The following is a 24,424-nucleotide window of genomic DNA, read 5'->3' as shown; positions in this document are numbered from 1 at the left end:
CAGTACTCTTCTATCACATTTATTTGTTTGTTTGTTTTATAGAAATTGTTTATTGAATTTGCTTAACAATTATTTCACGTGCCCACACTGCAAAGTTTATTTGTCTATCTCTCTCTCTCTCTCTCTCTCTCTCTCTCTCTCTCTCTATATATATATATATATATATATATATATATATATATATATATGTGTGTGTGTGTGTGTGTGTGCGTGCGTGCGTGCGTGCGTGCGCCTTCGTATGCGTATTACGCATGCGCTGCTGTGTTTGCCACGTACAGGCCCCGAGACCCTTCCGGATGTGCAGCGGAGTTGAAGTGAGTCGGGTCTGAGTGGTTTCTGCTGAGTCTGTACCACTGCGGGATCAACACGTCTTAACACCAGGTAGACCATTTTATTTTTACATTAATTAAAACTCTTTTGCTTGTCCACTGTCACATAAATTACAAAAAAGTTCAAAACAGTCTTTAAAGCCCCTCTCATTGCGCTGACAAACCCGGACACTGAACAGGTGACTTGGGAGCGTTAGCATCACTTTAGCCACGAAAAAACTGGGGCAAACAAAAAACAGACCGCTGACTGAGGAATCCGCGGTATATTATTATATAGTTTAATGTTTATCCTTTTGTCATTGGCAGCGTGTAATATCTCAGTCCCTGATAGAGGTTATGGCTAAGAACTAGTTGATTAAAGTCAGTTAGCTAGCTAGCTACTTGACGCCGGTTAAAGAATAGATCACTTTCTAGCAGGAAGTCGCTGCAACATCTGCCGAGTAGAGCTGCGGACGGATCCTGGGCAGATCACTATTTGACAGGGGAGGAAAATGGCCTGGTGAGAGGAGCGCCCTACAAAACACACGCAGGTTTATTAATTTATGTCTGTGTAACTGGAGCACCACTGGAACACTTACATTACGGTCCGGTTCGTTGCGTGACCAGGCTTCTCGATATTTTTCACATTTTTTGTGTATCAGCAAATAGGTGACGTGAATCGCTGTGCTACTTGGCTAACAAGAGCAGCCAAAGTAAACCGCCCTCACCTCGCCCATGTCACTGGCAGCTAGTAGACAATTCTACGAAGTAGTTTGTCATTGACTGGATATTTAAAGTATTTAATTTGTCAAGTGTGCAATAGTACTGCATGACGTGATAATAGTAAAACGATTAAAGTTTTTTTCTTGTAGTTTAACTAGTTTAACGGCTGTAGGTTTAGGCAAGTACTTGCTATCGCCATTTATTTCGAGTTAGACCAGTTAGACGCTGAATTGTAAGGCGTTAGCCACCCGTGAACCTAAATGGGATGTAGGCCTATTTGTTGACTACTACAATTAACAAAAATAGTCATTGTTTTATTTATATATCTGCTGTTCTGTGAAAGTGAAGCCCTGTCCCCTTAGGCCATGATTCGATTTACACACGTTGATAACGATAGAATGGTAGAATCATTTCGTTCGCCATACTTAATACCACACATCAGTAATGAGAATAATAAAAATATCACGATGCTGCACAATGTGACCGACTGCTTAGAACTCGTCGAGACAAATTCTGCAGTGTTTCTCTTCTGCTGTTTTGGACTCAAGACACGCAGTAGAGTCGCAGCACTTTAATGTCTCTGAAACATGGAAATAATGAAGAAGATTACGCTACAGGCAGCAACTCAGAAAACCAAACACGTTAGAGAAGTCAGTCAGCACTGCCAGCGTGTCAAATAACCATTGTGTCACTTGGTGTTGGTGTTTCCTGAATGTGGTTGAGATAAGGTGGCCGACGTAATGAAAGCGCTTGCAGTTACTATACACATCAAAGGCTGGTTATTCGTGATCTTAATTTGAACAGTGGTCAGATAACGGCAGTAAACTGTATGTTAAAACGCTGTACTGCTTTGATTTGTATGTTGGAATGAATAGATTCATCTAATGTTACTGTCTTTTGTATTTAGTCAGATGTGCGGCTGCGTACAACGTGATCAGTGGCATTGTCATTCCATCACAGAACCAATGGGCTTATCCTAGTGTTTGCAAAGAAAGAGGCCAAAGTCTGTGTTGGAAAGTGGATTTGGACTTTGCCAAATCATTCATTCTGGTCTGACCCTTAGACTGGGCTGTAGAGTTACATTAAGTCTTATGTACTGTACTGAAGCTGGATCTGACTCAGCCCCTATGGGCAGGTCCGATTACTATAGACCTAGGACCTAATTACAGCCCTGTCTTATCTTCCCTACTACTGTTTCAGCTGGCCGTTCTACATATTGTATTCCTTTTAATTAGGTCGCATGGCCAACTCATGGTTGTCATTGGAGACGAGCAGTTTGTTCTGGGACTATGAGAGTTTTAGTGCTCCTTTAGTTGTAGTTTTTCTTGGGTAAGCGTGTCTTGATCATGACATTTTGGCATTTGATTACTAAGTCCCATATAAATAAGTGTGAGTAATTTACATTAGCTCTTGTTCTTGTAGCGTTTGTTGTTAATTTATGCATCTATTAAAGTACAAGTCTGAATTTGCCACATTGGCAGCTTAGCTATCATACTTCTTAGCTGTTGATACTTTGTAGATCTCAACTGACAGACATGGCTTGAGTTATAAGCACTGACATGATGTCTCAGTCAGTGTGTTCTCTGCTTTTTTTTATTTACTTGTATTTGCCTCTACCCAACAGATGAAAACACAGCTGGTTCATGTTGTGTTTGCGATCAGACAGTTATATAACAGGCCTAATCTTGGGTAGATTTTTGCTCTTGTGTTTAACATTTCATAGTAGGAGGTGGTTTATTACAGATCACTTCCTTTGTAATGGTCATTTTGTGTTTTTTTTTTTTTTCCAAAAGCGGTGCTGGAAGTTCAGCTTAAAGTATTTGCTTTAAGGTTAAGATGCACTTAATGTAAGTCCTACCTGTCTCTCAGTCTCTGTATCCTGGCAAATGCAGAGTCAATAAACAGCTAGGCCTGTGTATGCAATTTTCTGCGTCAGTGTGCATGCTCATTTTTCAGTGAGAGTGTGTCTGTGTCTCACTAGTATGAATGGCCAGCTGGACCTGAGTGGGAAGCTGATCATTAAGGCTCAGCTGGGTGATGACATCCGCCGCATCCCCATCCACAATGAGGACATTACCTACGATGAACTCCTGCTCATGATGCAGCGCGTCTTCCGCGGCCAACTCCAGAGCAGCGATGAAGTCACCATCAAATACAAGGACGAAGGTGATTTATGCTTTTAGCTCATGCAAATACTATGTGTTTTTTCCAGAATCTGATTAAACCTAGAGAAGGATTTTCAATGAAGAATCCTCATTGACCCTTTTCAATAGGTGCTTGGTAATCTTTGCTCTGTGTGACATAAAACAATAATAGAGCAAGGAAAAATCACATAGTTTGCAGTTTAACTGAGAATTGTCGTTTTTCTCAAGTTTTGTGTCAAAAGGCAGTGTGCTTGCCTTTTCAAAAGGACACAGGCCTATCAAATTGACTCTACTGGTCAAAGTTGTATTTTCATGATGACACCAAGAGGGTGAAATAATCAGATATTTGCCAGTACTGATAATGGGACTCCTTGTGAACACCACCTAAAACAGAGATATATGTCTCAGATTTACTTGACAAGTTAATCAGAATGGTAACATGTGGTCAAAACTAAAAGCAGTGTTCTTTTTCTCCCCTAAAGTAAGGTAAAGGACAAGTTTGTATACATTCCTCACGATCTAGAAAAATATTCGTTCATTCATTCATTGGATCACCTCCTCATTCTCTTTTTCTTGCAGATGATGACCTTATCACTATCTTTGACAGCTCTGACCTATCCTTTGCTATCCAGTGCAGCAGAATATTGAAACTCACTCTGTTTGGTAAGTTCTTATTAGAGATCTTTGACTGCTTTTATATCCAACACAATTACCCACTTGGTTTGGCTGATACAACCTTAAATTTTGAATCTTCTTATCTCTTGTATTGCAGGAGTAACCACATTTCCACAGTGTTATGATTTCTGTTAAAAATAAATATAAATGTGATCACACTACTACTGGTGAACTGCTAGGAACATCATAGTCAGATTTTTAATCCTGACTTTCTGTATATGAAGCACAACACTGCTTTAAGCTTTAAGCTCACACACTATGATGGACAGATTGTTCTGTAAGCAGATAATCCCTCTCCAGCTGTGGTGACGTAATGACCCTGAGGTAATGCCACAGTCAGACAGTGAAGAGCAACAGAGTGGGAAGCTTGGTGCTGTTTAAAAACACTTAATGGAAAGAAAAGAAAGGATTAAGCCATGTAAACCTATTCATATCATGAACGGAACAAGAGGTTTAATGCCAGCTAACAACAACTGATGCTGCAAAAAAGGTTATTTTGCATAGTTTGTGAAGAAAATCTGCTAAGGGTTGAGAATTAGAATGTTCTAAGAGTGTAACAATACCTTGTACTGTGTCATTCCATATCACTCTTGATTCAGTACACACAGGGCATCGAACAATGCATTCAACAGACAGGAGGCAATAAAGTACGCTTTTTATTGATCTTACGAGGTTTTTCTCTGCTACCACCCCTATCTTTGATGATGGAAGGTGTTTCTGATCAGACCGTGTGTCTTGAGCCTTACCAGTATGTGCCACTGACTTAAGCTGCCGAAGAGTTGACGTAGTGGCAGAAAATAATTAACAGCAAGCAGGAGAGGCATCCGAATGGTAGAACATTCCCTAAAACTGTGACGACTAGTTTCTAATTATCTGTTCAGCAGGATCATGGTCCTGGTTTCTTAGATGTACTGAATTTCAAATTAATAAAATTTCTTTAAACATTTTCTAAGCTTCGTTCATTTTGACATCAAGCTATAAAAATCATACTTCTGTTAGGCCATTAGGGTACCATTTTCCTCTATACAGGTGCATTTGTGGGCACTCTACAAATTTCTTTACGTATTGAGAACATTTGCAGTAGGAAGGTGGCTGAGGTGTGTCAAAAGTTAATGCAGAAAAAAAGCTAACCCAATCTTTGTAGCCTAAGCTAGTTAGCTTATGCTAGCTGTTGTTCAGCATTACCAGCATCACAACCTATCTTTTAGCATGCTGCCTGTTTAATTCCAAGCACAGAAGTATATCAGGGAGACTGTGCCATACCAAACAAATTGTTCACAGATGTGACCAGTTTGGGGTCTCAGGCTCAGGTGTCATCCAGGGTTTACCTCAGTGGCCCTAAATCTTTACATTTTGCTTTTTGTGGCACTTACCGGTGTTATATTCACTTCAGTTCTCCCTCAAGTTCACATTCCTCTTCATAAATCAAACGCTCGGGCATGTGCACTCACTGAACAGAACCAAGCACTGGAACAACAGAAAGCGAAAAAAAATTCATGAAAGGCTGTACGGACGAAAGGTTGACACAGTCAACCAATTAACAGATTTTTCCTGAAATTTTTTTTCGCTTTCCAGCGTTGCCATTTATTTCTGTTCAGTGAGTGCGCGCACCTGAGGGTTTGGTTTGTGAAGGGAAATGTGAATCAAATGCAGCACCGGCAGCTTCATGGAGACTTGCAAAAAAACTCACTCAATCGGTCCTTCAGGTTACCTGCTCATATGTTGAGCATTATCAATAAATGTGCTAATCATAACTAATCTCTATTAGTTATTTATCATAGCTAATCTTTATTGCAAACTAAGCTTCGATTAATTGGGTTATTTACAGTTGTTACAGACATCTGGCATATCGCAACTTTGTGAGGTGGTGCTGGGGGTATTTAGCTGAGCGCGTTAGTGCGGTTATCTCCTTGTTTAGGCTCCTATGCTTTGATATTTATGAGTGCGGCACGAGAAGGGCGTCATCAGGGAGTGATAACATGGTTGACAGATTTGCGTACTGTGACATCATCGTGCTTTGGTATGAAGACACGTTATCCGTGCCTTTAGCAGAGTTCAATCAGAGGGGCACTGCAGAGGCGGAACGGCCCACAATAAAAATGATATTTTTACAGTTTGGAAAGATGTGTTTTCATTTCAAGCAAGACCGCTATATTTTATTATTACAGAGCAATGCATTTCGGCTGTTAGTTAGGTCTTGGGTGTAGTTACTCTTTAACATGTGCAATAACATAAATGCTTTTTATATGTGTGTGTATATACAGTGCCCTCCACAGTATCAGCAATAAACATGAGCAAAACAGGCTGTAAAAACATTGCTTATCTGTTTGATTCAAAATATGTACAAAAATCTAAATCTTATCAGAAAGTAAAGATTTTTTTTTTTTTTTTTAAATCTAAAATGTGTGTGCCACAATTATTGGCACCCCTCCATTTAATACTTCGTGCAGCCTCCCTTTGCAAAGATAACAGCTCTGAGTCTTCTTCTGTAAAGCTTAATGAGAGTGGAGAACACACGTGAAAGGATCTCCATACAGAATCTCTTGAACCTACAGATTCTGAAGGTCTCTCCTTTCAGCTCGTCCCCCAGGGTTTCTATGGGGTTTAGGTCAGGTGACTGGGGTGACCATGGCAAAAGCTTAAGTCTGTGGTCAGTGAACCATTTTTGTGTTGAATTTGAGATGTGCTTTGGATTATTTTTCTGCAGGAAAATCCAAACTATGGCCCAGTTTAAGCTTCCTAGTTGGAGCAGTCAGGTTTTGATTTAATTCTGCTGGTACTTGATCGAGTCTGTGATACCATGTATCTAAATAAATTGTCCAGGGCCTTTGGGGAAAAAAAAACAGCCCACAACCACCACCCTACCTTACAGTTGGGATGGGGTACTTTTCTGCATGGCATCTTTGTGTCCATGCCAAACCTCACCTCTGGTGTTTCTTGCAAAAACATGTATTTTGGTCTCATCTGACCATGGAACACGGTGCCCCTGGAAGTTCGAGTAACTGCAGGTGCTTGAGTTTGTTGGTCCTTGATAGCAGATTCTCTCTTCTGGCCACCCATGATCTCATGATCTACTGTCATCCTGACAAAATCACTTTACATATTCAACTTGCACCACACTGACACCCAAGCTGTGCTTAGGCTCTGTGCTATTTATTTTTCTGTGCAGTTTTGTCTGATGATGAGGTGTGTGTTGTGAGACCAGGTGAGATCCTCACTGATGTGGATGCCAAGGAATTTGAAGGTTTTCACCCTCTCCACCTCTGTCTCACCTATGTACAGGGGTGTGTGCAGCTCCCGCTTCCTCCTTGGATCAACAATCATTCCCTTGATCTTGTCTGCATTCGAGGAAAGATTGTTGTCATGACACCAGGCCACCAGCTCAGCCACCTCCTTCCTGTACGCTGTCTCGTCCCCACCAGTGATCAGTCCAATGACTGTAGTATCGTCAGCAAACTTGATGATGCTGGTGTTGTTCTGGGAGGCCACACAGTCATACGTGAAGAGCGTGTACAGAAGGGGGCTCGGCACACAGCCCTGGGGGACCCCAGTGCTCACTCTTCTTGTGCTGGATGTGCGGCTGCCGACTCTGACTGACTGGCGTCTGTCTCTTTAGAAAGTTCAGCACCTAGTTGCAGAGGGCGGGTGTCAGTCTGAGGGTGAGGAGCTTTTCTGAGAGTTTGTGAGGGATGACTGTATTAAATGCTGAGCTGTAGTCAATAAAGAGCATTCTGACATACGTGTCCTTGCCCTCCAGGTGTGTGAGGGCTGTGTGAGGGGCAGTGTTGACTGCTTCGTCTGTGGACCGGTTCCGACAGTATGCAAACTGGAGAGGATCTATAGTGTTTGGAATGGTATCCTGGATATGAGTCATGACTATCCTCTCAAAGCACTTCATCACGATTGGGGTGAGTGCAACGGGGCGATAGTCATTTAGGCAGGTTACAACACTTTTCTTTGGGAGGGGCATGATGGTGGTGGTCTTGAAGCAGGATGGCACAAAAGCTTGTGCGAGTGACAGATTGAATATGTCCACAAACACATCAGCCAGTTCTGATTAGCAAACCCTGAGTGCGCGCCTGGGGATGTTGTCTGGGCCGGCTGCTCTCCATGGGTTTATTCTCTTCAAGTTCCTGCACACATCCACTGATGTCACAGCGATGTGTTCTGTGTGCTCTCTTTGGCCATAACATCTCTGTCAGCCAGGGTTGAGGGCTTCGAAGCGAGCATAGAACTCATTCAACTCATCAGGTAGTGTAGAGTGGCTGGTTGTGACCACCCTGCTTATCTGTTGGTAGTTGGTGATGTGCTGCAGTCCTTGCCATATGTGCCGGGAGTCCGCGGTGGTGTAGTAGTCCTCCAGCTTCAGCCTGTACCGTCTTTTAGCCTCTCTGATAGATCTACGCAGGTCGTATCTGGACCTTTTGTAGTCTTCAGCGTTGCCGGAGAGAAATGCAGTATGGCGAGCACGTAGCGTGGACCGAACTTCACAGTTTATCCAGGGTTTCTGGTTGTGGTATTTTATGCAGCGCTTTGTAGGGACAGTGGTTTCTGTGCAGCTGCTGATGTAGCCTGTTACCCCAGAAGAATAGTCCTCTAGATCAACAGTACCATCCTCTCTCACAGCAGCAGTTCTGAACACATCCCAGTTTGTACTGTCAAAGCAGTTTCTTCATTCCACACTTTGATAATTTTACTCACTGGAAGTGCTTGCTTGAGGAGTTGTCTGTATGCTGGGTAGAGGAACACGGAGATGTGGTCGGACTGTCTGAAGTGCGGCCGAGGCACAGCTCTGTAGGCCCCCCTCATGTTGCTGTAGACTTGGTCGAGTGTGTTGCTCTACCTCGTCAGAAAGCTCACGTGCTGATGATACTTGGGGAGGATAGTCCTCAGGTTGCAGTGGTTGAAGTCGCCGGCAACAATGAACACGGTGTCCGGGTGCACGGTCTCTTGTTTACTAATGGCGTCATGCAGCAGCCCCAGCGCTGTGGCCGAGTTCGCGCGTGGCGGGATGTAAACAGCCAGAATCAACACAGCGCTGACCTCTCTCGGCAGATAGAGGGGTCTGCACTTCACACTGTTCAGCAATTCTAAGTCAGCTGAAAAGTGTTTTTCAACAGTCTTTACGTCTGAACACCACCTGTTGTTCACGTAGATGCAGACACCGCCGCCTTTGTTCTTCCCCGACATTGCCGTGTGGTCCCCGCGGTGGACGGAGTGCGTTTCTAACTGGATCGCTGATTCTGGCATGCTGTCCGAGAGCCAGGTTTCCGTGAGAATAAGAGCACAGCACTCTCTGATCTCACACTGAGTTGTAATTCTGGTGCTCAGCTCATCCAGCTTGTTTTCGAGGGAGCGAACATTAGCTAGCAACAGGCTAGGTAGCGGTGGTCGTGTAGCCCTAGCCTTTAGCCTAGCATGTAGCCCACCTCTCTTGCCCCGTTTCCGCTTTGGCAGCTCTGTTCGTTGGTTATGCTGCTCACCCGAGGCCGGTGCTGCTGGACCTTGCCGGCTGGTGCTGATGGAGTACGAGCGTAAAAGAAAGTTGAAGTCAGAAAGGCTAAAGGTAAATTCATGGCGAACTTTACCGATCTCCAGGAGTGCTTCTCTACTGTAACTAACTGTACTAAAGTTAAAATAAATAATAAACAGCGTTGGTTGCAGAAGGAACACACAAAGACGTCTGCCACGGTGGGCACCATCCATGGCCAGACTGATAGAGGTCGTATAATGGTGTGGGGAATGTTTTCCTGGCACGCCTTGGCCCCATTAATACCAGTCAATCATCGCTTGAATACCACATCCTATTCGAGAATTGTTGCCGACCATGTGCATTCCTTTTATGGCCACAATTTTCTGTTTTCTAGTGGCTACTTCCAGCATGGGAATGCCTCATGTTACAAAGCAAAAAGTAATTTCAAACTGGTTTCATGAACTTGACAATGAGTTCATTGTTCTTTAGTGGCCTTCCCAGTCACTGGATCTGACTCCAGTACCTTTGGGATTTGGTAGAACAGGAGATTTGCAGCATGAGTGTAACTTTCAAAATCTGAAGGAATTGAACAATGAAGTCATGTCACCATGGACCAGAATATCAAAGAAATGTTTCCAACATCTTATGGAATCTGTGCCACGAAAATTTGAGGCTGTTTTGAGAGCAAAGGGAGGCCCTATCTGCCGTTTAGGAATTACACTTTATTTGTCTTGATCTTAGATGTCACAGAGAACACTAACTGACTATAGCCAATTATAAGCTACCTAACATTGCATATTCATGAACTGTGAAATCACCTGACTCTCCCACACTTCATACCCTTCACATTGCTCTACTAGAGTAACGTTATAGCTAATAGGAGATAGCACTCATTTACAAATGCTCAGTTTTTGGATGCAAAAAGGAGGTCACTCTGTATTCTATTCCAAATAACTAGACCAAACCAAAATGACTCAGATTTTTTTCTGGGTTTGAAGTGACACCCAGTACAGGAGTATGTGCATAACATTTGTTGCCGACTCATTTGACAAGTGGCCTCAATACAGTTTAGGATTTTCCAGCCAACTCAAGCTGAAAGAAACAGCTTTCCTGGCACTTACTGGAGGTGTGGATAATAAGATAGTAAATCTTTATTTTTAAATAACAGTTTTCGGTTGGCACTTTATTCAGTAATGTAGCTAGTATGAAATATAGCAACATGTGCAGGCTAACCTTAGCTAATTTTGTTTTCGTTATTGCTAACCTTACATTAACGATAGCTAACATTAGGTAACGTTAATGTTTATCAAGACCTCTTAACAGCCTTTCTCCTGTTGTCAGTAGGGGACCTGCACCCCCCAAAAAAGGGAGTAACATGCCAGTATAATGTTCATCCAGCTCATATTTAGGTCATTTTGGAGTTACAAATTTACAGTTAACAATGTGAGGCTGGAGTTTGCATCCTCAAATGGCACAGCAGTTATTATAATGCCTGCTGCACCATTTAAGGTGGAATGGGAAAATTTGAATGAGAAGCTGGCAAAGTAGAAGCTGACTTCAGCGTCGCGTAGGGCTGGGCGATAAAACAATAACAATAATTATTGCGATATAACTTTTCCTCGATAGAGCGATACGACATTCTCACACTCCCACATTCAGCGAAAGCCTTGGTGGCGTTTTCTACTGCAAGGAAAGTGACACTACTCTGCTGTCGGCAGGAGAGGGCGCACTTCCAAGTTTTTCTACATGAGTAGAGAGGGAGGGGGCCACGAGTAAGATGAGTCTTTAGCAACGGCTGAAACGCGGAGTTATACATTCCCTGTTTGAGTGGAGCGACCGGCGATCTGTTCTCCTGTGACCAAATGTAATTGACGAGATAAGTGGTGTAACTGTACTGTCCTACGGTAAACTCACCTCTTTCTGTACATCCTAACCATCTTTAGCAGCGTTAAATCACAATCCTCACAGCTACAGAGCTGTTGCAGCGCTCAGTCATATTTTAGTATGAGTGCATTTCCAAGCAACAAAAGTGAAAGAAACAAGTGAGTTCATGTTCATTACAGCCCTGATTTAAACGAACGTAAACTGAGGAAACTGTGAGGCATTGGAGAGCAGGAGAGCGCATCTTTCCAGGCTAGCTGTTTTTAGCAGCTGGCTAACTTGAAGTAGCGCACTGTCACTCACACAACATGGAGAATTGATGATACTGTAGATCAAACAAGACACAAAAGCACAGCTTTCAGTTTAAAAGTACCTAAAAGGAGGACTCCGTTTGTCTGGTGTTAGGTATATTGCGGTTCACCCCTTAAACTACTACAATTGAATCGAGAAATCCAGTCGTCGCTAGCTGGTGTCTGAGTACTGTGATGTCATTTGTAACGGGGTAGCTGAGCGCTCGTCACCAGCTAAGATAATCTGTTTTCTTTCTTAAATTATGACCATTACAAAAATACCCATGCTTTTCCAGCTGTTAAAAACAGCTCACCAGACACTTTCTCCCACTCTCCCATGACAGATTTGTGAAATGTATCACTGTTTAGCTAATGTTTGTTGTGTTCAGACCATAAAGGATAGTTTAAAACAGCAATTAACCACCCAGGAGCAAAAATCAGCCTTCAAACTTGAAAAAAAAATGATTTGACATTTATCACAATATGTATCAATATCGAACGATATGAATTTTGTTTATTGTGAAAACATTTTTGGCCATATCGCCCAGCTCTAGCGCTGCGTTAACAATTTAGTTGAAATACACAGCCTTCAAGTAGCTGGCTGACAAACAGAAATCTATGGTGTGGGTACCTTACTATGGCACAAGTTAAAAGCTGGATCACGTTAACACAGGCTTACTTGTATGAGCCTGAAGAGGGTGATTCTAAACAAGAACCTTAAATTTGCAGCTTTGCAGCAGCATCTAAGCGGTACTGGTTACAATCAGATTTCTGTCCAGCTAATTGAAAGTTTTGCATTTCAGCTGTAATAACACAAAGCTGAAGTCAGCTTCTAACTCGCCAGCTTCTTGTATGACTTTTACCGTTCCACCTTAAATGTTGCAGCAGTTCTGTTCTGCTTGTGCCCACCCATCCAGGCGGTTATGTTTGACGCTGTGGCTGTCAATTAGTCGACAAAAAAAGAAAATACAAAACACCTCTTTTAATGTCATTTTTGTGTGACTGAGAGGAGAAAAACAATGTTCCTAACAATAGTGTTTTTTTTTTTTTTACACAGTTTTCACAGTACATTTGGTGTTTTTTCCCAGCAAACTGCTATTTACTTATTACCTTGATGGTTAATAATCTGGCCATAGTAGCTTTAGATTCCTGTGATCCTCAGTATGAGAGTGAAGAGGTTGTTCATGTACTCAAGTGATTACGTACAGAACATTCAATTTAAAGCAAAGCAGTATAGTACATTTGCCGAGCACTTTATCAGGAACACTATAATAATACTAGTTAGGGGGCAGTATAAAAAAAAAATGAAAACATTTAGAGGTCATTTTATGCACTATGCATGTGCAAAGTAAAAGTTGGACTGAGGCAGAAGTATAAATATAATTACATACTTCCTACTAATATAATTAGATATTTGAGTAAGGAGGAAATATGTGTGTACCTTATACTGTGCTGGACCTTTAAAGTCTACTACTGTTGGTAGTACCAAATCTGTGTTGGTTCCATCTCCTGTGTGCAAAACCATAGACATTTGTGGTGTATAATTTTGCCAGAAGATGTCGCACTAGCTCTGTTTCAGAGTACAGCTCCAGATTGTAGTGCGAGAGAGCAGAATAACACAGTGTGTGTAGATAGGTTCGAGTACATCATGAGAGTACATACTCTCATATTTATGCATGATATATGCAATGTTTACAAACGTGCATAAAAATACTGTATGTGCTAAAGCTGTCCTGAATGTGACAGTTTAATAAATGAGATCAAAGGTATATGCATGTTAATTAATCCTTGCTTAAACTTTAGATTTGTGTGTGTGTGTGTGTGTTGGGGAAAGAGAGAGAGTGTGTGTGAGGATATACCTACTTGTCTTTGTCCAAGGAGCACTTTCTGCTTGTCAAATGACGTTATTTCCTGTGCTGTTTTCAATTACAGCCCTTTCCTTTGCTGCTGATTTCCAATGAACCCAAAAGAGACTAGACTGAGTTTATAAAGCTTGGCTCTGCAACCTCACGTGCGCACATGTGTCCCAAACGTGTGACTGGAGTGAGGGGTTGAGTCTGAATATGCTGCCAGTGCATGGGTGTGAGTCTAAGCGTCTGGAACAGTTCAAGCAGCAGCCCTCCTCATGCACGGTTGTTAAGTCACAGACAGTTGTTGCCTTTTCTAGCCTTATCTAGTTTATCTAATCTTCTGCTAGGGCTGAATGATTTGGAAAAAATATCAAACTACAGTTATTTACTATGAATTGAGTGCCAGGCCTAATTTATTAGGCCAGAAACACCAACAGATCAGTTTGTTTCTCGCTTGAGTGCCAGTTACTTGTGGTTGTACACAGTACCTAAATGTTTGGTTGGTTCTTATTGGTCTGACTCATATACAAGCAGTTCATGAGCTCTATGTTATTGGATTAAATGTCCCCACTTACAAGTTGTTAAGGCAACATTGATAACGTAGGGGGCGCAGGGTGTCCTGCCACAGTTTAACGACACACAGTCAGGCTGTTTGGATACACTAAATTGCTCCTAGGTGTGAAATGTGTATGTAAGTGTATAGGTCTATGTGTCTGTCCTGGCGTCTTGACTGGGGTGTTTCCTGCCTTTTGTCCGATGACCTTTGTTGATAGCATCTCCTGCTATAATCAAACTACAGCTCTTGCAATTTGAAAATTGCACTCTTTTAATTTGTGACTTCAATATAAAAATGATTAATATGTCAGCTCTGTGCTCTGCTCTGAGTTTTCTGTTGTGCTGTACATATTGTCTCCCAGTGAGGCTTTTGATGAGTGAAATGACTGTGTGCCTGCAGTGAATGGGCAGCCAAGGCCACTGGAGTCATCTCAGGTGAAGCACCTGCGTAAGGAGCTGATCCAGCTGAGGAACAAAATCAACAGTCTGCTTGACAGCCTGGAGCCACCTTCAGAACCTGCTCTGGAGAGCAACAACCCACAAACGGGTATACCAGGAAACAAGCATGATCTTCCATACACCCACTGTATCAATGATTGCATCATATCTAACCCTGAAATCAAAACACTGGTCATGCAGAAGCCATTATGTGTTTTTAGTAGCCTTTATTAGTGTCACATATTTATACCATGTCTAGATTGCAGCTAATGGCTGCTTTTGTTTATGTATGTTTTGTAGAATGTGTGGAGGCTGTAGATGCAACAGTGAAGCTGGCCCCTCCAGTCAGTGCTGCCAGCATGTCTGCCTTTGACCCCCTGAAGAACCAAGAAGAGGTTAGCAAGAATGTCATCTCAGCATTTGGTCTGCCCGATGAGCCTGCTCCAGGTACCAAAAAAAAAAAACTACAGACACACTTTCACACACGTATATGAGTTTCTCTAAAACTTCTTTTAAGTGGAATGCCATAGGGGGGATGTATTGTTGGGCCTAAAGTCTCATATAAATTCACTGATAAAGAACCAAAACTTGGTACAAACTATAACTTCACTGAACTGTGTTCTTTCTGCAACTGTGCAACAAAACACGTTTCAGTATGTGATTCCCACTGGATCCAGACTTTTAGATGCACAGTTACAACAGTACTCAGGATGTCTGACAGCTTCTAAGCATCTTTTGTGGGGAAGCTGCAAAATATTTTTTTTGTACTTGTACAATGACTATAAAAACCTCATCACAGTCAATAATTTTGCAGTTGTATTGTCACAATTTTGGAAGTGATATTCATGTACATGAGGTCAAGGTTTCAGGAATCCTTCCCTGTGGAGCTGTATGGAGTTGTTTAGCTAAAAGGCACTATCTGCTTCATTGTCTTATGTCTCTCTCTCTCTCTCTCTCTCTCTCTCTCTCTCTCTCTCTCTCTCTCTCTCTCTCTCTCTTTCTCTTTCTCTTTCTCTCTCTCTCTGTCTCTCTCATTCATTCACTCACTCACTCACTCTCTCACACACCCTCACTCACAGCCCCCGCAGTAGCAGCTGCAGTAGAAGAGCGCTCTGCCACTCCAGACAGTATTAACTCATCCTCCTCAGCCGCTCACCCACCTGCTGCAGCTCCTCAGGGCCCACCGCCTTACTCAGGGGTCCAGCAGCCTCCTGCCACTACGATGGATGGTAAATATGCATACACAGCACACCAGGGTTGGAATCCTGAGATAAAAAAACAGAAAGGGCAGTGTAGTGGAAAATGTAATGGATAAATACACTCTGATTTTGTTGTGGCAGTATCGTGAAGCATGTCTGTGTCTAGTAGTCATAGCAAAGAATCAAAGAAAATACTGAAGGAAGAACTGCAAAGTTACTCTGGGAAATCCCCAGGATATGTAACCTTTATATTGTGACCTACATTGTTTTTGTGTGACTTCATTTCTCAGGAAAGAATGGTCACAGTTATCCAGCAAGGAAAAAAATTAGACCAAATGAGTGAAAGTTTTTGAGTAGCGTCATCTTTTCCTCTGTCATGCTGTGTTTGCTGTGGAAACAGGACAGAACCACTCTTATATCTGTTGAGTTCACGTGACGAACTGTACTGTTACTCTGGCCTGAGCAGTTTGTGCTGCTGGTGACCATGGTTACACAGAGCGCAGTGTCAGGACATGGGAACCTTTGATATGTTTCTTTACTTTATTAGTACCACTTCAGTAAACTGGTCATGGACTGAAGCAGAGACATACACTTTTAATTTGTTACTTGGTGCTATGCACACAAACAGTGCCACTTGTCTTTGGTAAACTGCTTTATTCCATACAGTTGATTTTGTGTTGGTGGGTGAGAAAGGGTTTTGTGTTTTGCTATTTGTGTTTTTTGTATCGAGCCCTGCTATGGTTGTAGGATGTTGAATGATGGTAAGAGAGAGCAGAGAGAGCAGTCGCTGTTAAAGACATGAAACTTCAGAGTAGTGAAAAGGTGGCAAGTTCAGAAACCAATCTTAAAGGGGAAGTCCACCGATTTTGCAAAATTACTCAATCATTCAATTGTTTAGATATAAACAAAATCATTGTAGAGAGTAGTTGGGTGTAAAATGCACCTTTCTAGGTCAAAATTGTTCACCATTATAGTACTAGGAACCAGACGTCCGAAGTACTTTGTCTCTAAAAGCTACATCCTGTTAAGTTATTATGCAAAATGGTTATGAATGCATGGCTTGATACCTGAGACATTGTTTTGTGATAGTTTTGGCATAAAATGTATTTTTTAGTATAGAAATTTACTCCAGGATTACCTCTGTGTTTCCCCTCAAAATCACATTCCTAATCTTTGATTAGTGCATGCTACCTAATGTGATTTTTGTTTTTACTAGCCTGTAGTTACAGCTGTTCAACACTGCTAACACCAGGAGCAGCTTTTCTGTACAGTTTATTTTTACGGCTTTCCTACCTATTTTGGAAGATGGCAGAATATGCAGAGAACTTTGAGGAGGTGTGTTTCCAAAATGTTGTAGAGCCATATCAATTTGAACCAGAACACACAAATGAGTTTGGCTTGAAGAAGGGGAGAGAGGGAGAGGGAGTGGGAGAGGGAGTGGGAGAGGGAGAGGGAGTGGGAGAGGGAGAGGGAGAGGGAGACTCTGAATCCACCTGCGCCGAAGAACAACCCAGAGCGAATGGAAGTTGAGTGTGTCAACAACAAACTACTTGCTGCTCTGCTTACCAGTTTATTAGGTGCGATAGCTAGGTAGATAGTTGTTATTGCATGGCCTACTTTAGACGGGCCGTTGTAAGCTAACGGCCAACACTGATATATGCACGGTGGCTAACAATGACTAATTTTTTTCACTCACAAATTTTCTTACCTTGATTCCAGTTTCTGTGGTGGAAAACACAACAGAGGGAACAGCAGTAATCCGCTTTTTTTCCCCCCGCTGGTCTTAAGTAGTCTTCATCGGTAAAGTTGTTCAACTTTGGTATTTGTGTGTAGCTTCAAAACAAGTCGACTCAACTTCAGGATTTTTGGTTTTGTAACAGCAACTGAAAAAAAAAACCCACACTTGAATGTTTCAGATCACCAAATTACTTTTAATATTAGACAAAGAAAACCCAAGTAAACAAAAAATGCTGTTTTTAAATGATTATTTATTGAAGGAAAAATGCTGTTTAGCCCTACATGACCCTGTGTGAAAATGTAATTGCTGCCTTAGCTACTAAATCAGCCAGTTAACCAAATTCTGTTGACTACTGGGTTCAGTTTCACTAGCCACACCCAGGCATGATTACTGCCAGACCTGTTGAATCTGAATATCACTTAAACAGAACCTCTCTGGCAATGTGAAGCAGGCTATAAAGTCTCTAAAAGCAGCACATAATGCCATGTTTTAAAGAGATTCAAATACAGATGCGAAAGTCATTGAAATCTTCCAGTTTGGAAAGGGTTACAGAGCCATTGCTAAGGCCCTGGGACTCCAGCGAATAACAGTGAGAGCCATTATCCACAAATACAGAAAACGTGGAACAGTGGTGAACCTTCCCAGGAGTGGCTGGCATACCAAAATTTCACCAAGAGCACATTGATGACTCATCCAGGAGGCCACAAAAGAACTCTAAAGAACTGCTGGCCTCACTTGCCTCAGTTAAGGTCAATGTACCAATGTACATGTTTCCACAGTAAGAAGGTTGTATTATGCAGCAATGCAATGATCCAAAGCGCACAAGCAAGTCGACCTCTGAATGGCTTAGAAGAAACAAATTTAAGGTTCTGAAGTATCCTTTGAGTCCCATGGAGATGCTGTGGCAAGACCTTAAATGGGTAGTTCTTGCTCAAACTCTCCAATGTAGGCAAAATTCTGCAAAGAAGAGCAGGTCAAAATTTCTCCACAGCAATGTAAAAGACTCATTGCAAGTTATTGCAAACATTTGATTGCACATCTTACTGCCAAGAGTGCCAAGAAGAATAAATGGGATGATCATTTAAAAGCTGCATTATGTGTTTACTCATGTTGTCTTTATCATATATTTAAAAAAAATCTCCCTCAGAATTCTGTGCTAGCAGCAGACACCAGCCCTTTGCCAGAATTTAACACTCATCAAATCTGCATAATTCATGTAAATAAAATACTCATCATTCAAAATGGCAAATTTCTGCAAAAAGACAACACATTCACATATATATGTGTTACAGCAGCAAAAGGGGGACTAACTCTCTCTTTTTCTTTCTCTTTCTCTCTCAGGTCAGATCTATCAGCAGTATCAGGCCCCAGGTGGATATCCCCCACAGCAGCCAGCCACTGCTCAGCAGCAATATGGCATGCAGTACCCTGGTAACAATCCCTTTTTGTCTTCTACTGCTTCTGTCTCACCAAAAAACCTAGTTAAGTGCACTGATAATCTGATACAGTGTACTGGGAGCTAGATTAGAGCGAAAATGTGAACCATAGACCTCGATAGCCAATGGAGGGAACACTACAGAAGCCAACACTCCCGCATAGACTTGCAGTGATTTTTGCTTTTTCTTAAAATATGAGACAATGAAAGAAAACAATTTTTCTGCAGAAAAATGATTTAGAAATATATATTTTTGTAGATTTAAATGTGTTTTGTCTTTTTAAAATCGTATATCTGTAGCTCTGTTGTTGAGTAAGATGTTTAGGCTTTATATTTGTGTTTGTCATCTTCAGCAGGTTATACTCCTCAGCCTGGTACTCCTCAAGCCCCTCCTCCCCAGCAGCAGTTCCAGAATTACCCCACCCCCACATCTCAGGCTGCTGCGCCAGGCTCTGCCCCTGGATTCAATGCCCAGTCACAGGCCCCTCCTCCTCAGGGACCAGGCCAGTACCCACCTGGAGCGTTTCCACCTCAAAACTACACCTCCCAGGCCTCCCAGCAGCCAGCCAACTATAGCCTGCCACCCACCTCCCAGCCTGCCCCGGGGTATCAGCCCCGCCCTGGATACACCCCACCGCCTGGCGCTACCCCTCCCCCTGGGGGCTCAAACCCATATGCCCGAAACCGTCCCCCGTATGGTCAGGGCTACACCCAACCAGGCCCAGGCTACCGGTAAAACCCAGTTAACATGCAAATCCAGCTAGAGCTCTGATCTGCTCCAGCATTCGAGTACAACACATCAAGCCCGAACACCCTGTTTTTGACATTGTGTGTGTGTGTGTGTGTATGTGTGTGTATGTGTGTGTGTGTGTGTGTGTGAGAGAGAGAGAGAGTGAGTGACTGATTAAAAGTGAGGGTATACAAGCAAATGCAAAAATAAAATGCTGAGAAATGGAATTGTGTGGTTGCACAGATGAGACCAAACAGTGTGGGAGTTGACAATAGTATGTATGTTATTGGAGTTAGGAAAGCGTGTATGGTGTGTTATTTTATCACTTGTCTCCTTGTTAGTATTATTGTGTGTTAAATCATAAGTCTGCTTTCTGTTTCTGAAACACTAGATATAATCACACCTGAAGGAAATTACATTGTTTAGTCCACCCCCCATTCTCTGCATCTTCTCATCTCCCCCCCCGCCCCACCCTACCACCAGCTTTTTACTAATCCCTGACTCGCCCTGTACAGTGACGCAAGTCACTTCTGTATAAAATGTAACATTTGTTTTCTGCAGGTGAATAAAGACTTTGAGACTGAAGATGCAAAAGTTTTGGTTTGTGAGCGTGTGGTGTGTGTGTGTGTGTGTGGGAGTGACGAATTAGCATTTATACCTTTATAATTATTGCCATCTATATTCAACACATTAATTTTACCATTTCTTAGATTCTGTGCTTTTTGCAAAGTAGTTTCTGGACCTCTGTTTAACATGCCCCAACATCTAGCTTCTCATGTGGATTTGTGCATAAGTAATGCAACAGGTACTTTTCAAGAGATTCAGAAAAGAACATTTATTTTTGCTTACATGTTCACAAAATAACACAAAAACATTACAGGATAAAAATAAATTTTGCAGCGTTTAATATTGAACCATTTGTCTCAAAAATACATATAAAAAAAAAGCATTAAAAACACTTCCATAAAATCGCAGTGTAAAAGCCCTGATTGCAAATTATGAGCCAGTAAATTTCTGAAGAAAACATGAGATGTACTTTGAGCTATCTGCCATTTTCCTGCTGCTACATTTTCTCAAATGGCTATGATTCCCATATGGTTCTGATTATTGCTGGTGGCAGATTTCACTAATAAGTCAACAGTAATTTTCTTTAAGTCACAGACAACCTGTGCTTATTAGTTTGAAAAGCTGCAAGACTCCATAAAAGAATAGTAGTGTAATTGTTTGTTTCAAGCTGTGTAAACTGTATCAGAACTCTAAGATATTTTATATATAAATTAGAGCTATCACAAGACATTCCAAAAAATCCATTTGCAGTGTTGGTGTGTGTTTTAATGTGTATTATTTGCAGCTGCAGAGTAAGCATTTGTCATTTGTGATTGGTCCTTTGCCACCTCTTTTTTTTTTTTCCTGTGGTCAGGAAAGCACTAGTATTATGTCCAGCCTTTTGATACATAATATACATATTTCAACCATTCAGGGAGCCTGCTACCCCGTGCTTCCGTAAACTCTTCTAGTTCTTTACTTTATTTACTCTAGATGACCAATAAATTTATTCTGCATATAAATAACAGAGCATTGTATGTGCCATTAGATAATGTAGATACATTCAATAGGATTTTTTATAGTGCTGTGCTTTTTGTACAAATTTACATTGTCTTCTTATATGTGATCTCTAAACAACTGTACATTCTTATCAAGTGTGTTGTCAGACAGCTGCAGGGGGTCTACCACGATCCAGGAATGGGGATTCCACACTCGTACCAGGCCACATAGTTGATGTGAGAGCTCCCACCAATCATTCCAAACTTCACAGGCTCTTGGCGGACAGCCCGGAAATAGCCTGAAAGAAATATTGCTGAGAGTTCTATGTGCTGCATGTTTGTCTTGAGAGGAGTGGTATTTTAAAGCATAAGCGCACAAAACGCTATACCTTGTTTGGGTGGTAACTGGTTTGGTGGCAGTGGGCCTCCAGTCCGTCCATCCAGAAAAGAGTCAACAAACTGACAGTGATCCTCTCCATACCCAGCCTGATCCCCAATGTTATAAAACTTTCCTAGAGACACATAGATAAAATATAAACTTTATACGTACACTTACAGAGAGCATAAAAAAGGAAACATCACATGAAATGCTCATACTGACAAGTCATGTTTTCAGGTACACTTACCATTGGTTTATCAGCATTCCTTTGGCCTGCCAATTAAAAGGGACCACCATAGGACCACTGCTGACCATAATTTATTTGGGTGGTGGACCATTCTCAGCACAGCAATGACAGTGGTTGTCACATGAAAAAATGTGGAGCTGGTATGATTATATCAGTCACAGCAGCATTGCTGGGGCTTTTAAACAATATATACTTACTGGCCACCCTATTGGACACACATACCTTATTGGGACATTTTATTGGTATATCATCCATCTATCCCCTTAATCAGTGATCAGTTTCTGACCACAGGACCACTTTTGGCTAAATATTTTTGGTTGGAGGTCTCAGTGTCACTGCTGTGGTGAAATTGTCCATCACCCAAATAATATCTGGTCGGCTGTGGTCCTATGGTGGTCCCTTTCCATTGATGGATGGGGTAGAAAGGGGCTTTTGCTGCAACAGATGTGCTATAGTCGGTAACTCTAAACCTACAAAGTACACGTCTTTGGTTGGTATGCCTGATAAAATGCTCAGTTTGTATTTCAAGTGGTGTTTCTGTAACTGCTGCACCTTTTGAGCTGGAATGCGAAAATTCAAACAGGAAGCTGGTGAGCATAAGGCCAACTTCAGCCTCGTCCTTCTCACTATGTTTTGGGGGGGGGGTTATGTAATTTTTTATGTACATTAAGATTAGAAGTGATTCACACATTGATGGATTTGCTGATGTGTCTGAGATTGTGGTTATACCAAAGCTTGCACTAAACTTGGTGTTTAATGTCAAATGCAGACTGAATACTTTCCTGCTGCTCCAGACAGCTAACCAGCATGATTAGCACAGCACAGCACAGTTATTAAACAGAAATAAAAGCTACCAAGGGCAGTCAGAGTAATCTAGATTAATCTATTTTTGAGGATTATAACAAAACAAATTGGTTGAAAATGGGGTGGGCAATAAGGAAATTATGGCCTATTTAATAAGAATTTATCATGTCTCAATACACAAGTGGATCTGGACTGCTCCAACGTGGCGGACATGTTGGACATGTTTATCATGTGTACCAGTACAATTACAACTAATTCATTTTATGGTAATAGATAAAGTGGAACACAGTAGTATATCCACATCTGATGTTCACTATGTAAGTTGAAAACAGCCTTTGATGCTAGCTTAATCTTTATCTGCATCATCTGTAGCATATGGTCATCTAACAAGGACAATAATTTTAACCAGATGATTAAAACAGAAACACCTGCCTCATGTTAGAATAAGGATTCTTTGTAGGTCCTGTGTCATTACAAAGCAAGCATCACAAAATTATATATTGCTCTGTTTTGCTTCATCTTTTAAGGAAAGATCGGCCGCCATGTTTTTAAATAAAGCCATTTTCACTGAGTGCCCCATCCTGATGGGATGATTAACAGGTTGGGAAGACGATGAAAATGAAAATGCAATTTCCAAAGGTTTTTTGACAAAGAATGAGCACAGTAGGCAGGAATATGTAATTGCAATGAGGACAGGTGCTGTTTCCTATTTTACATTTTACCCTCTTTCTATCTTGGTGTTCTCTTTGATAATGCAATTTAAATGCATTATTAGAGAGTGAAAATGCAAACAAGATAAATTACATTTTAATTTTGACAACTATTGCATAATCACATTAATATGCTGTTTTGGAAATACATTTTAATTTAAATAAAGCTACTCATAAAGCATCTAAATCTTTGTATAAATGAAATGTCAATACTAGTATACCAAGTGGCAATTTAAATTTGTAGTACTGAATTTGAATTTCCTTTTGAGGTCAACTTTGCATAGATGATGCAAAATTTAAATGCAAACATACAAATACATTGCCATTTTGCTTATTTCATTTTAATTTTAATTTTGATACTAAGATGCTTCCATAGACAAGACTCTCAACCATTTACTGCCTGCACACTGCTTTCTCAATTGACCAAAGGAAAAACGACAAATTGCCTCAGAACTAACATGCAATGAGAAAGACTGTAGTGGCAGTAATTGTCATTTTGATGGGATAAAAGGGGTGAAAAGGTGATGTAAACAAACACAATTTAAACACACTCTCTCCTGATCATCAAGGGTGATTTTGGAATGGTTGGAATGTTTTTATTTCATTTCTGTAGCTGAAAGAGTTTTGGATTAAAACGTGATAGATTAAAATGTGGAAGAGATCACTCAGAGCTCAATGTCACAAGGACAAACCACTTAAAAGTAAATTACGCTTTATCTGAGTTACTGTATATGCTAAGACTAATTCTAATTTGATGCTGTCTAATGATGATTGACCTTATAGAATGTTAAGATCACTTGTGAGCTCTTAGCGTTTGGTAATTTAGCTGTTGAAAGTTGATAAATTACCTCAGAATAAACACAACTCTGCTACTGAAAAAAACATGAGCAACGATAAACAGTAAATTACTCGTAGGCATGCCTTTCTCTGCATTGATAACTGAGGTGTGATAAAAGATTTTGTGTACAAAATTTGTCCCCCTGAGCATAATTCTACACCAAATAGCACTGAGTGCTGAAGACTCCTCCTTCAGATGAGATAACAATGAAGGTAACACTACAGCTTTTTGATGCAGAATTATCCTCATCTGAGTCCAGCTAAAAGATTTTCATAGTTTCATTATTTTTTTAGTTTTTAAGTAGCTTACATTCATATTTTCCCAGTTCTCAAACTATGACAGCACTGATAATTTTGTATATCTGGTTTAATTTTGAACAACATCTAAATGTTTTCAGATGTACTCCCCTTTGTGCTACTGTATATGAGTCTGTTAGCCCAACTGCTGTGGATGCTACAGACTC

At 41.3% G+C, this 24,424-nt stretch overlaps 2 protein-coding genes across 5 annotated transcripts in view; one reads left to right on the top strand and one right to left on the bottom strand.

The window, feature by feature from the left end:
* The first annotated feature begins 272 nt into the window (after window positions 1-272).
* Window positions 273-20,033, top strand: tfg (trafficking from ER to golgi regulator). 3 transcript variants are annotated; one of them, XM_036570926.1, is made up of 8 exons: window positions 273-381; window positions 3,013-3,197; window positions 3,755-3,838; window positions 14,300-14,446; window positions 14,638-14,784; window positions 15,417-15,566; window positions 18,616-18,705; window positions 19,063-20,033. In XM_036570926.1, the coding sequence occupies exons 2-8, from the start codon at window positions 3,014-3,016 to the stop codon at window positions 19,443-19,445; spliced, it is 1,185 nt and encodes a 394-aa protein (XP_036426819.1). In that variant the 5' UTR covers window positions 273-381; window position 3,013; the 3' UTR covers window positions 19,446-20,033. The 3 variants fall into 3 exon arrangements, with proteins under 3 accessions (XP_036426819.1, XP_036426735.1, XP_036426649.1); XM_036570842.1 differs by lacking the exon at window positions 273-381 and adding an exon at window positions 731-828 and having other exon boundaries at window positions 19,066-20,033; XM_036570756.1 differs by lacking the exon at window positions 273-381 and adding an exon at window positions 731-828.
* An 803-nt stretch (window positions 20,034-20,836) lies between these two features.
* Window positions 20,837-24,424, bottom strand: part of LOC118808096 (target of Nesh-SH3) — a 41,705-nt gene continuing 38,117 nt past the window's right edge. For both annotated transcript variants that reach the window (XM_036570549.1, XM_036570631.1), the window contains exons 18-19: window positions 21,373-21,495; window positions 20,837-21,282 (exon numbers count right to left, since the gene is read on the bottom strand). In XM_036570549.1, coding sequence (XP_036426442.1) covers window positions 21,167-21,282; window positions 21,373-21,495 — 239 coding nt within the window. In that variant the 3' untranslated portion in view covers window positions 20,837-21,166. The remainder of the gene's footprint in view (window positions 21,283-21,372; window positions 21,496-24,424) is intronic.

The sequence above is a fragment of the Colossoma macropomum genome, unplaced genomic scaffold (genome assembly GCF_904425465.1).
Source record: "Colossoma macropomum unplaced genomic scaffold, Colossoma_macropomum, whole genome shotgun sequence".
Taxonomy (NCBI): domain Eukaryota; kingdom Metazoa; phylum Chordata; class Actinopteri; order Characiformes; family Serrasalmidae; genus Colossoma; species Colossoma macropomum.
This window is presented reverse-complemented; position numbering and strand designations above follow the sequence as displayed.

What these genes read in the sequence shown, in the direction of transcription:
- tfg (XM_036570756.1), top strand. An exon ending in CATCAAATACAAGGACGAAG is followed by an intron (nt 3,198 to 3,754) that starts GTGATTTATGCT and finishes TTTTTCTTGCAG; the next exon opens with ATGATGACCTTATCACTATC. An exon ending in ATTGAAACTCACTCTGTTTG is followed by an intron (nt 3,839 to 14,299) that starts GTAAGTTCTTAT and finishes GTGTGCCTGCAG; the next exon opens with TGAATGGGCAGCCAAGGCCA.